We start from the raw sequence: 14,061 nt of genomic DNA, 5'->3' as shown, positions 1-14,061 counted from the left end.
CTTCCGTTTGCTTCTTTGGTTTTCTGGTAGGCTTGTCTGAGCTCTTTAACTTTCACACGGCACTGTACTGAGTCCCTGGTGTGGCCTCTCTGCATCATGGCCTTGGAAATTTTTTCAAATGTTTTTTCATTTCGTCTTTTGGAACGGAGTTCTGTTAGCAAGGAATCCTCTCCCCATACAGCGATCAGATCCAGTACCTCCCGTGCAGTCCATGCTGAAGCTCTTTTTCGATTCTCAGGAGACTGCATTGTTACCTGTGCTGATGAGCTCTGCGTGGTCACCTGTGCTGATGAGCTCTCCACGCTGGCCAAACAGGAAATGAAATTCAAAAGTTCGCGGGGCTTTTCCTGTCTACCTGGCCAGTGCATCCGAGTTCAGATGGCTTTCCAGAGCGGTCACAATGGTGCACTGTGGGATAGCTCTCGGAGGCCAATACCGTTGATTTGCAGCCACACTAACCCTAATCCGACATGGCAATACCGATTTGAGCGCTACTCCCCTCGTCGGGGAGGAGTACAGATATCGGTATTAAGAGCCCTTTATGTCGATATAAAGGGCTTCGTTGTGTGGACGGGTGCAGCGTAAAATTGGTTTAACGCTGCTAAATTTGGTATAAACGCGTAGTGTAGACCAGGCCTTTGATGGGTAGTCATCTCATATTGCTGAGATTGCATGGTCAGAGGAGCTCTCCAGAAACACACCAGAGACATGGCGAATGACTTAACAATTGGAGTCCAGCAGAGTTTCCTAAATGTGGCTAGCAGTGTTTGGCCAGTGTGCATCATAGGCGCTGACTTCCCCTCTTTGCCATGGGCCCTCGAACCCTCCCGCCCCCAGCCCTGCCCCACTCCACCCCTTCCATGAGGCCCAGCTCCGCCTCTTCCCACCCCTTCCCTGCTCCCATTCTAACCTCTTCCCCAAAGTCTCCGCCTCAACTCCGCCCCCTCCCTGCCCCTATTCCAACCCCTTCCCCAAATCCCCACCCCGGCCGCGCCTCTTCCCCGCCTCCTCCCCTGAGTGCCCCGAGTGTGCAAACACTGCCAAACTGAAACAGCTGTTTGGCGGCAGCTGGGTGGGAAGCGCTGGGAAGTGGGCGGAGGAGCAAGTACGTGGCGCACTCAGGGGAGGAGGAGGTGGGGTGGGGGATGAGGGGAGCTTGGCTGCCGGTGGGTGCAGAGCACCCCTAATTTTTCCCCGTGGGTGCTCCAGCCCCGGAGCACCCACGGAGTCGGTGTCTATGGTGTGCACTATGATTATAAAAGGATTCCCTGTCACAAAACCATACAATGCAAGAAAGCACAGACAAATTATTAAACGTTGTTGATGCTGGCAGGCAGTGCAGGCACTGCTCTGGGTTAAATACGGCAATCAGCAAGTGGGTGGGGGAAGAGGGGACAGGGTTTGCTGAAGCTATGGGACAGGTACAATGGCTGCAAAGTGAGAGCAGATGGATTTGCAGAAGTGGCACATGCAGTGGTATAAGATCCAGGAGCACTGAAGATGCTGTTGATGGAGCAGCCCAAGCTAACCATGCATCCATTTGGTCCAGTGTGAGGGTGGGCTTAATAATCACAAACAGGGGAACTCTATTCTGGTCAGACATGCAAGCACAGATCCTCCTCTCTGCTGCACAGGGGACTGCAGTTGTGGTCAGAATGTATTGAGTGTCCAGACCATGTGACAATCTCTCTCTTAATATATGGTCCACGCTGTGAAAAAGTCTGAGAATTGATCTACAATATACTACTTCAGTGCTTATAGAAACAGATGCATAAGCAGCATATTACTAGCAACTGCAGCTTCTTGGTGAAAGGAGCTCACAAGAATGGCCATAGTGAGTCAGACCAATGGTCTGTCTAGCCCAGTATCCTGTTTTCTGACAATGGCCAATGCCAGATGCTTCAGAGGGAATGAACAGAACAGGCAATCATCAATCATCATCCCCTGTGGTCCACTTCCAGCTTCTGGCAGTGAGCGGCTAGGGAAAGCCAGAACCTGGGGTTGCATCCCTGACCATCTTGGGGAATAGCTATTGATGGACCTATCCTCCATGAATTTAATTCTTTTTTGAACTTTGTTATAGCTTTGGTATTCACAGCATTCCCTGGCAATGAGTTCCATAAGTTGACTGTACCTTGTTTGAAGAAGTACTTTATTTTGTTTGTTTTAAACCTGCTGCCTATTAATTTCATTGGGTGACCTCTAGTTCTTGTGTTAGCTGAAGGAGTAAATAACACTTGCTTATTCATTTTCTCCACATGAATCATGATTTTATAGACCTCCATCATATTCCCTTAGTCATCTCTTTTTTCCAAGCTGAAAAGTCGCATTCTTCTTAATCTGTCCTCATACGGAACCTGTTCCATACCCTTAATCATTTTTGTTGCCCTTCTCGGTACCTTTTCCACTTCTAAGATGCCTTTTTTTAGATGGGGTGACCAGAAATGTCAAGAAGTCAAGAGTTTGCCATATTGAGTTTGCCGTAGAGAGATTTATATTATTGTTGCATTTTGTATTAATTTGGGTGAATCTTTTAAGCAAATTAGCTCTGTTCATAGTTACTGAGTGGTGTTCCTCCTTTTCAGCTGCATCTTATTTTATTTTACAGGCACAGCTGATAGCTCAATCAATTGGTCAGGCTTTCAGCGTGGCCTACCAGGAGTTTCTGAGAGCCAACGGAATTAATCCAGAGGATCTCAGTCAGAAAGAATATAGTGACATAATCAATACCCAGGAGATGTATAATGATGATCTTATACACTTCTCCAATTCAGAGAACTGCAAGGAGGTAAATTCTCTTTTTAAATTTTTATTTCATATTGTTAATCCAGTTTTCTTATTTTTAATATTGATGCACACACTGAGCACTCAATTGGCATTTTAAGAATACATTTGCATAGGAAATAAATGGTTTTATTAGTATTCAGCCTTAGGAGCTTTTTATTTTTCCCACCCACTTTACTTTCAAGGCCCTTCTGCCTCCATCATAATAATAATTACATTTACATTTCATATACACGAGAAACAATAATACCTTTACATCGTGCTTCAGGTGTCAATTACTTGCGTGCTATAATGAGGTGTTGATATAATAAGGGAGTTGATATTCAGGTTTTAATGACCTTGAAAATTTACATTTTAATAGATTTTATATCTGCTGTTTGGCACTAAGCGTCTGTAAATGAGCTGACATTTCTGATCTCAGTAAGATATCTTTGATGTATCTTCTGTATAAAGACTGTCTGTTTTAATGCTCATTCTAGAATAAAATCATATCTGGTTAATGTAAATGTTGGAGGTGCATATAGAAGAGAGGCTTGCTTCCAAAATATTGCCTGCAAAGCTGTGGGTGGAGGAGCAGTCATCTGACATAGAAGTAATGGTTTTTAATCAAGTTAGACAAAAATCACAGGACAGGATCCAAACACAGACGATATGACCTTAAAGGTCAGATTGTTCTTGGGTTTTGTGGGTATTTGAGGGCAATGGGTGGAACAGTGAGCTGTCTGCCATCTCAGTGCTCCTCATGCAGGGATAGGGACCATGTGCTTGGGGAGAACAGGGACTGCTCTTGGGCACCCCCACGATACAGGCACCCCCACGATACAGTCCCCCCGAGGAGCAAGTGGGATCATGGCAAAGGGTAGGCGCAATGTGTGCACTCCCACTGTACGTGGGGAAGCTGCTAGGGGAGGGAAGGGATTTTGTCTCCTGAAGAGATTGCAAAACTCTTCCAGGGTTTAGGGGGCTTCTGTCCATCACCAGTACTGCTTGGTGGTTGAATACCATAGACTGGCCCTAATATAGCATTGTTTTTAGTCCATGGCTTTGGCTACACTTGCATTTCAAAGCGCTGCCGCGACAGCGCTGCCGCGGCAGCACTTTGAAGCGCTAAGTGTAATCAAAGCACCAGCGCTGGGAGAAAACTCTCCCAGCGCTGTCCGTACTCCACTTCCCTGTGGGGAATAACGGACAGCGCGGGGCTTTGACTACACTGGCGCTTTGTAGCGCCGCAATTTGCAGCGCTGCAGAGGGTGTGTTTTCACACCCTGCTGCAGCGCTGCAAATTTGTAAGTGTAGCCAAGCCCCATGAAAGAAGGGTTTTATGGAGTTCTGGCTCTGCGTGGGACCAGCATGGCTGTCTCTTATGCTTCTGTTATATCATAGCTCTTCCAATCCCATTCATCTTATACTCAACACACTCCTGACTATCAAAGGTAAAGTGGACTTCTGCTCCGACAGGTGACTACGTAAAATAAAAATAGCACTTTTAAAGATGCATCTTCTCCCTCTGTGTCGGACGAGTTGTACTACCAATGAAGTGGGTCCAGTAAAGCTGTGGCATTGAGCAGCCTGGTTTCTGTCCTCTCGTCCTGCCTTTTTCCCCCTCACCCCCCACAAATAACAGCAGCAAAATTGTCATCTGAAACTTGATTACAGAATCTTCATTGTTGGTAATATATGAAGTGGAGAGAACTTCCCTTAAGTCAATACCAGGCTTAGCATGGCATGTCAGCGTAATGACTCACATTGATAATAATGGTGTAATGTACATTTCATATTTTACCTTTCATCCAAGAAGGTCTCTAAGTACCTCAAAAACAGAGGCACATGGGGCCAAATCCTGTTTCCATTGAAGTAATGACAAAACTCTCCTTGGTTTCAGTGTGATGAATATTTGGCCTGTGTTCTAATGGTGTGAGTGCAGAAAGCATAATTCCTGCATTTTAAAATGATCTCATTTTGTGACCTTGGGCAAATCACCTAATCTTTCTGTTGCAGTTTCCTCATCTGTGAAATAATAGGTGTAGTAGAACTTCCCTGCCTCATATGGGTATTGGGAGGATTAATTAATTGAGCTTTATAAAACATTTAGAAGATGAAAAGTGCTACATGCCAAATGTTATTTCCAAGCGACGGGTCATGTGATTTCACTGGGGTTTTGCCTAAATAAGGGATGCAGGTTTTGGACCTATACGTAGGAAATGCAGTTATTTCTGTGTTAATCATGGTGACTGGAAGTGAAGGTGAAAATCCATATTCAACTGAAAACCAGTCCAGGTATATGGAAATTGTAATTTATAGAGTTACAGATAGAAAAGGTAAAGAAATGGATGTGTGGTTTATATGGGTACAGTCGTTGGACTTGACAAGGTATTGTTTATGTACATGTAACAACTAAAAAATATTTCAAATTGGTCACACAAGGGAAAACAAACTTAATTAGAAAATCTTGTTTTTACTTGTAACTGGAATTGATTGGATAAAAATATGTGTAAGACCAAGATGCCAGTTTTATAATCACTTCTCTGAGCTTAAGCATGCTTCAGAGTACACCTTTACCCCGATATAACGCGACCCGATATAACGCGGGTTCGCATACAAAGCGGTAAGGCTCTGACACACTGCTTTGAGCAGCGTGTTAAGGGTGCTGGGCCAGGCCGGGGCCAAGGGGTTCGAGAGGGGGCAGAGGGTATTGGGGGCAGTCAGGGGCTCCCCCCCAGGGTCTAGGGGGCAGGAGCTGTGGGAGGGCACTTTTGGGGGCCCCGCAGTCCCAGAGTGGCCCGGGGGATTAGCGTGGGGCCGGGAGCAGCCCACTCTGCTTCCCTCGCCCCGGCCCCAGCCGTGTCGCTTGGGGGAGAGGGTTTGGGGGAAGGGACACCCCCCCCCTCGTACTCACCAGCAGCGGCGAAAGCAGAGCAGCTCGGCCCCAGCCCGCTCCACTCTGCCAGCTCCCAGCCGCAGCGCTCCGCTTCCCGCCGCAGGTGAGTGCGGAGGGCATCCTTTCCCCGCCGCAGGTGAGTGTGGAGAGGTTGGGAAGTGGAGCAGCCCAGCCAGCTCCACTCCGCCAGCTCCCAGCTGTGGTGCTCCACTTCCCGCCGGGCAGGTGAGTGCAGGACCTTTCCCCAGCCAGCCCCCAGTGACATGGCTGGGGCCAGGGCAAGGAAATCGGAGCGGGCTGGGACCGCGTTGCTCCGCTTCCCGCTGCAGGTGAGTGCGGGGGCGGAGGGGCATCCTTTCCCCAACCTCCCCGCACTCACCGGAAGTGGGAAGCAGAGCGCTGCGGCTGGGAGGTGGCGGAGTGGAGCGGGCTGGGGCCGGGCTGCTCTGCTTCCCGCCGCTGCCGGTGAGTGCCTGTCAGGGGGCAGGGGGTGGGGGGTGGATAGGAGTCGGAGCAGTCAGGGGACAGGGGGGTTGGGTAGGGGTGGGGTCCTGGGGGTGATTAGAGACGAGGGTCTCTGGAGGGGGTGGTCAGGGAACAAGGAACGGGGGGGGGCAAAGCAAGTTTGATATAACGCGGTCTCACCTATAATGCGGTGAGATTTTTTGTCTCCTGAGGACCGCGTTATATTGGGGTAGAGGCGTAATTAATAGTGGCTACCCTTCCTGCTGCCCATTGCTCCTTGGTTCCCCGTTCTTCTAAATGAGCATGTTTACGAGTAATGATGGATTGTCTGATCATGCTGAAGCTGTTGCACTCTGGCTGCATTTCAGTCAATCCAGGGATAACCTCTGCAGAACCCAGTGAGCCTTCCTGGTTTTTACAAACAAGAAATCTCCTTCTGGGTCTCTTTTTAATTTAGAAGGCTGACTTGACTGTAGTTATGCAACTGAGCCTCCAGTGATAAATAGGCCTTGCTTATTACATGTAGCGCAGCCACCACATTATTTGTTTGGGGGGAAATGTTCTTATCCAGTATTTTATTACAGAAGACTCTCAACTTGAAAATCACACTTCTGGTTAGAAACATTACACATCCTGTAATCACAGGTAACCCCCAAGATTACTATAGCTGAGAGAAGATAATGTCATTGTATTAGGGTAGCACCTTGAGGGGCTAACAGAGATTAGGGCCCCATTGTGCTAGGTGCTGTACAAACAGGTAAGAGGCTCAGAGAAATTAAGTGAATTGGTGAAGGTCACACTTGAAGTCTGTGGCAGAGCTGGAAGTTGAACCTAGAACTCTTAAATTCCAGTGCTTAGCTGCAAAGTCTTAAGATCTCCCCTGACAGCTGTGTTCCAGTGAGGAAAATTATTTCTATTTATTTAATGAAGCACATCATATATAGTCAGTTCCACTGTTTCCCCTGTAGAGTCAGTAGTTTTTTAGTTTTTCCCTTGTTATAAAGACCTGTATGAATTACAACAGGTGAGCAGAAGATCCTCTATAAAAATTATTTTAAAGGAATTAGAAAAAAAATCAGAGCATCCTATTTAAGGGGTGCTAGAAACTGGAATATGTGACAAGTACTCACTTTAAAAACAATTAAATTGACTCTTCTTTTTTGAAGTAACTTCTCATGGTTAATAGGAAAGTGATTTAGTTTTCTTTGTAAATGGTTAATTTTAATTAATTAACCACTGAAATAGTAGTGTTTGAAATTCAGAGGAAATGTAATTAAAACAAAACAGTGATTTATATACATTTTCATTGCAGCTGCAGCTAGAAAAGCAGAAGGGAGAAATTCTCGGGGTGGTGATTGTGGAATCAGGATGGGGATCCATCCTACCCACAGTTATCCTGGCTAACATGATGAATGGAGGCCCTGCAGCTCGTTCAGGGAAACTAAGCATTGGAGACCAGATTATGTCTATTAATGGAACCAGTTTAGTTGGTCTTCCTCTTGCAACATGCCAAGGGATTATAAAGGTACTCAACACTTCTATCTGTATACATGCATGTTTGTAGAGTGTGAGCCTGCAGGGCTGAGATTGTGTCTTTGTAAAGTGCCTGGCAAAAGTCTGACACTTATATGTGTAATATCAATAATTCATACTGATGCAAGATAGACTCAGACATTCCAGGCCTTTCCTTTGAGCAGATTTTAGTAGAGACAAGTGAGTGAAGATTATGTAAGGAAGAGCTGCAAGAGTATTTCACAAGACTAAATAGAGCCAGACCATGCCGCACATATCTCCCAGAGAGGACCACATGTGGACTTCCACACTTACCAGTGTGAGGGAAACTCAGCTGTATTCACAGCACTATCCATCCTACAAACTGTGCGGAAGCCTTTCATTTGGACTCCAGTGTCCATGCAAGTGGAAGGGGTGGTGGACTGGAGGGAAGAGTTGGCAGGTTGGGAGATGAATCAAGTGGATGCACTCTGTCTTCCCTGTAACCCCATGAAGGTTCCCCAGAGAAGATACAATCCCAGGTTGTATTATTTTTGGCCACTGTTGCTAGTACAGATTTATATCTACCAGGGTTAGTAGCAGCTGCCAGCTGTTGATGACAGCTTGCATTGTGCCATGTAATTCTGACCAGAGCAAATCAAATTGACCTGGTGCTTAAAACTCTCATAGACTTTAAGGCCAGAAGGGGCCACCATGACCATCTAGTCCGACCTCCTTCACCCTGCAGGCCACAGAACTTCACCTGTCCACTCCTATAATTTGCCCATAATCTGTCTGAATTACTGAAATCTTCAAATCTTGATTTTAATAATCCACCATTTATTCTACTTCATATCAGCAAGTGACCCTTGTCCCAATGCTGAAGAGGAAGGCAAAAAAACCCCTAGGTTCCCTGCCAATGTGATCTGGGGAAAATTCCTTCCTGGCTCCAAATATGGCAGGGGTTAGACCCTGTAAAAACCTGAGCAAGTGGTCGAGACCCACCAGCCAGACACCTCGGAAAGAATACTCTGTAGTAACTCAGAGCCTTCCCCATCTAGTGTCCCATCATCGGCTACTGGAGATACTTGCTAATAGCAGTTGCGGATGGGCCATGTGCCATAGTAAGCAATCTCATTGTACAGTCCCCTCCATAAACTAAGCAAACTCAGTCTTGAAACAAGTTAACCTTTTTTGTTCCCACTATTTCTCTTGGAAAGCTATTCCAGAACTTTACTCCTCTGATAGAAACTTTCATCTAATTTCAAGCCTAAACTTATTGATGATCTGTTTATATCCATTTGTTCTTGTGCCAGCGTTGGCCCTTAACTTAAGTAATTCCTCTCCCTCCCTGATGTTTATCCCTCTGATGTATTTATAGAGAGCAGTCATATTTCCTTTCAGCCTTCCTTTTGTTAGGCTAAATAGGCCAAGCTCCTGAAGTGTCCTCTGGTAAGGTAAGTTCTCTAGTTCTCTCATCATCTTAGTAGCCTTTCTCTGCACCTGTTTCCAGTTTGAATTAATCTTTCTTAAACACGGGACACCAGAATTGCACACAGTATTCCAGATGAGGTCTCAGCAGTGCGTTGTATAATAGAGTTGGCAATTTCCCAGGAAAAACTAGTTTAGGACAGGGTGCTGGTAAATACCAGATTAAACTCAGTTAAAACTGGGAAAAAATAATTGCACCTGCATCCAGCAAGTTCAGCAAGCATAGAACAAATCTTTTCAAACTTTGGATACATCTATTCAAAACTGAGGAATAGGCTTGGTCTGTCCACAACATCAGAATTGGTCTTCTGCTACAGAATAATGCATGACCAAATGGACCTGGACTGATACTCTGCAACTTTGCATGCTTCTGATTGCTTAATGCTCCAAGCCTGCAACTCTGTATATTATTGTTTTCATAAATCAAATGCTTTTGAAGTTTGTTTATATAACATTGAAATCTGAAATATGAGTCATGACGTGTAACTTCCTTGAGAAAATACCAGTCCAAAATGTACACAAACATTCTGATGTTCAGTATTATAATTATATATTTAGTATTACTCCCACTGTAGTTTTACTTTGTATTTGAACAACCCAAAATTAATCTATCAATTTCATCTGATGTAACCATAATTTGAATAAGTAACTAAAACTAAGTGCAATGTGGTGTGCATTAATGAAACAGTTTATAAAATAGAAAATACTTTAGATTGGGGCTAATTGGTTTTTCCTGTGGTGTTTAAAAAACATGATTTACCTGGTAAAAACTACCTCTGGTAAATACTGCCATCCCCCTTGTATAATGATAATAAATCTTCACTATCTCTGCCGGAAATACCTCACCTGATGCATCCTAGGATTATATTAGCCTTTTTTACAGCCGTATCACATTGGTGGCTCATAGTCATCTGTGATCAGCCAATAGACCCAGGGCTTTTTCCTCTTCTGTCGCTTGCAACTGGTAAGTCCCCAACTTATAACAAAAAATCTTATTGTTAGTCTGTAAGTGCCTGATTTGCACTATTAAATTTCATGTCATTCTTATTACTCCAGTTTTCAAGGTTATCCAAACCTTCCCATATGATATTCTGGTCCTCCTCCATATTGCTAATACCTCCCAACTTTGAGTCATCTGCAAATTTTATTAGCACACTCCTATTTTTTGTGGTAAGGTCTCTAATGAAGATGTTAAATAAGAGTGGTCCCAAGAATGATCCCTGAGGAACTCCATTAAAAGTCTTCCTTCAGCCTGACAGTTCACTCATTGGAGTCTCCACTTTAACCAGTTCCTTACCCACCTTTTGATTTTCATATTAATCCCCATTTTCTCCAATTTAACTAATAATTTTCCATGTGGAACTGTATCAAATGATTTACTGAAGTTCAGGTAGATGAGATCTACTGTATTTCCTTTGTCTAGACAATCAGTTATCTTCTCAAAGAAAGAGATCAGGTTGGCCTGGCATGATCTATCTTTTGTAAACCCATGTTGTATTTTATCCCAATTATCATTTACATCTGTCCTTAACTACTCTCGAACAAAATTTGTTCGAAGACCTTGCATACAATTGAGGTAAAACTCACGGGCCTGTAGTTTCCCAGATCACGTTTGTTTCCTTTGTTAAAGATAGGTACCATGTTTGCAATTTCCAGCCATACAGTACACCCCCTGAGTTTACAGATTATTTAAAAATCCTTGCTATAGGGCTTGCAATTTCATGTGCCAGTTCCTTTCATATTTATGGATAGATATTATCTGGGCCCCCTGATGTGGTCCCATTAAGCAGTATAAATTTGGCTTCCACCTCAGATGTGGTAATTTCTATTTACATATCCTCATTCCTATTAGCTACCCTGCCATTGTCCCCAAACTCCTCATTACTCTCATTAAAAACTGAGGCAAAGTAGTCATTTAGGTATTCATTTAATCCCCATCATCAGTTCTTAGCGGTCCCACTTCTTTCCTTGTTTTCTTTTTATTTATACGGCTAAAGAACCTTTTAACATTGGCTTTAATTTCCTTTTCAAGGTCCAACTCTGCCTGGCTTTTAGCAATTCTCACTTTTCCGCTATACTTTCTGATCTAAGTGAGTTAGTTTTCCTCACTGATCCCTCCCATCTTCCATTCTTTGTAGACTTTATGCTTTCTCTTAACAACCAGTTTGAGGTGCTTGTTCATCCAGTTTGGTCTGCAACCCTTCCATATGATTTTTCCCCTTGTTTGGGATGCAGGCTTCAGATAGTTTCTGCAACTTTGACTTAAAGTAATTCCAAGCCTTCTCCACATTCAGATCCTTGAGTTCTTCAATCAACTTCCCTAACTAATTTTCTCAATTTTTTTCAAGTTTGCCCTTTTGAAATCAGGGGCCCTAGTTGCAGACCTAATTTTGTTTATCCTTCCATTTAGTTTAAACTGAATTAACTCCTGATCACTCAAACCAAGGCTGTCCCCTACAGCCAGTTCTTCTATGAGGTCCTTTCTACTTATCAACACTAAATCTAAAATGGCATCTCCTCTTGTTGGTTCAGTGACTGTTTAGTGAAGAAATCTGTCAGCCCATCCAGGACTATCTGGGCCCTACCATTATTAGTAGCACTTCTCCTCCAATGTATATCTGGGAAATTTAAAATAAGAGTTGTCCATATAGCCTAGTCCATATAGCCTAGTGTCCTGTCTTCTGACAAGGGCCAGTGCCAGATATTTCAGACAGAATGAACAGAACAGAGAAATTTATCAAGTGATCTACCACCAGTCATCCAGGCCCAGTTTCTGGCAGTTAAAAGTTTAGGGACACCAAAAGCATGGGATTGCGTCCCTGTCCATCTTGGCTACTAGCCATTGATAGATTTATCCTCCATGAACTTACCTAATTCAGTTATATCCAGTTATACTTTTGGCCTTCACCGCATCCCCAGCAACGAATTCCACAGCACTGTGTGAAAAAGTACTTTTTTAATGTTTGTTATTGGGTGTCCCCTGGTTCTTGTGTTAAGTGAAAGGGTAAATAACACTTACTTTCTCCACACCATTCATGATTTGATAGACATATATCATATCGACCCATAGTCATCTCTTTTCTAAGATGAACAGTCCCAGTTTTTTAATCTCTCCTCATACAGAAGCTGTTCCATACCCTTATAATTTTTGCTGCCCTTCTCTGTACTTTTTTCCAATTCTAATATATCTTTTTTGAGATGGGGCTACCAGAACTGCATGTTCAAGGTGTGGGCGTATCAGGGATTGATATCATAGCATTATGATATTTACTGTCTTATTATCTGTCGCTCTCCTAATGGTTTCTAACATTCTGTTTGCTTTTTTGACTGCTGCTGCACATTGAGCTGATGTCTTCAGAGAACTATCCACAATGACTCCAAGATCTCTTTCTTGGGTGGTAACAGCTAATTTAGACCTCATCCTTTTGTATGTATAGTTGGGATTATGTTTTCCAATGTGCTTTACCTTGCATTTATCAACACTCCATTTTATCTGCCATTTTGTTCCCAATCACCTAGTTTTGTGAGCTCCATTTGTAACTCTTCACAGTCAGCTTTGGACTTAACTATCTTAAGTAATTTTTTATTGTCTGCAAAGTTTGCCACCTCACTGTTTACCCCTTTTTCTAGATCTTTTATGAATATGTTGAACAGCACTGGTCCTGGTACAGATCCCTGGGGGACACCATTGTTCACTTCTCTCCACTGTGAAAACTGACGGTTTATTCCTACCCTTTCTTTCCTATCTTTTAACCAGTTACTGATCCATGAGAGGACCATCCCTTTTATTCCATGACTGCCTACTTTGCCTAGGAGCCTTTGGTTTTGGACCTTGTCAGAGGCCAAGTACACTTTTGAAAGTCCAAGTACACTATATCCACCGTATCACCCTTGTGCACATGCTTGTTGACACCCTCAGAGAATTCTAATAGATTGGTGAGGCATGATTTCCCTTTACAAAAGCCATGTTAACTCTTCTCCAACATATGGCTAATCTGTGTTTCTGATAATACTGTTCTTTACTTATAATTTCAACCAATTTGCCTGGTACTGAAGTTAGGCTTACTGGCCTGTAATTGTCAGGATCACCTCTGGAGGCTTTTAAAAAAAAATCAGTGTTTTTGTTGTGTGCTTTCTTGCTTACTGTGTGCCTCTTGATTGAAGTTTATAGCATGGTATGTTTGGGGGGTTGTGTGCTGAGCCTAGTCACCTGCAAGGCTGAGAGCTTCCACATGAGGTTCTAGTCTGCCATTCTTTGATCCCTAATCCTTTTCAGATCCTTTGTTCATAAACAACCAGAGGAGCTAGCAAACAGGAGCAGGAAACGAGTGTTCAGAGGGGCTTTAGAGACTGAGCATGACAGCCAGTTACACCTAATAAACATTCTCTAAATTTAGGCCAACCCCTCCCTTCCCTTCCCCCCCCTTACAAAAAAAGTGGTTGGGGGGAGAAAACACACACACAACCCTGCAAGAGTACAAATCATGCTGGCAGAAGTCCAGCAACAGAGTGGGGGCTAGCCAGTTTATTGCACTGAATGCAGCATGTATAATTACCTGCTTTATGCTCAGGTGATGTATGTGTGCATTTGGTGCAAGCAGCTCGTGGCCCTCAGAGACCGTGTGTGGGCTCTTGAGACCAAAGTGGCTGAACTGGAGGAGCGAAGGGAGACTGAGAGATATGTAGAAGAGACTTTCCGGGACACAATAGAGCGGTCCCATCCCCCATCTACAGCCTCTGTGCTGTTGAGGAGGATGAAAATCTGGGAAAGAGAACATCAAACTGGAGTGGAGGGAAACAATCCATAGGTGGGACTCTGCTTCTGGATGATGCCATGGTACCCTCTCACACTGAGTATACCTCTCTGCAGGAGGGGACCTCTGTTACTATGAAGAGAGAAGTAATACTAATGGGGGAATTGATTACTAGCAATATAGTTCGTTAGTAAATGA

At 43.9% G+C, this 14,061-nt stretch overlaps 1 protein-coding gene across 10 annotated transcripts in view; it reads left to right on the top strand.

Annotated features, from left to right (window-relative positions):
• Nucleotides 1–14,061, top strand: part of APBA2 (amyloid beta precursor protein binding family A member 2) — a 228,795-nt gene that overhangs the window by 190,976 nt on the left and 23,758 nt on the right. For all 10 annotated transcript variants that reach the window (XM_044980042.1, XM_044980041.1, XM_044980032.1 and 7 more), the window contains 2 exons: nt 2,609–2,788; nt 7,440–7,652. In XM_044980042.1, coding sequence (XP_044835977.1) covers nt 2,609–2,788; nt 7,440–7,652 — 393 coding nt within the window. The remainder of the gene's footprint in view (nt 1–2,608; nt 2,789–7,439; nt 7,653–14,061) is intronic.

This window comes from Mauremys mutica, chromosome 11 (genome assembly GCF_020497125.1).
Source record: "Mauremys mutica isolate MM-2020 ecotype Southern chromosome 11, ASM2049712v1, whole genome shotgun sequence".
Taxonomy (NCBI): Eukaryota; Metazoa; Chordata; order Testudines; family Geoemydidae; genus Mauremys; species Mauremys mutica.
Note: the sequence above shows the minus strand (reverse complement) of the source record. Positions and strands in the feature narration are given on the sequence as shown.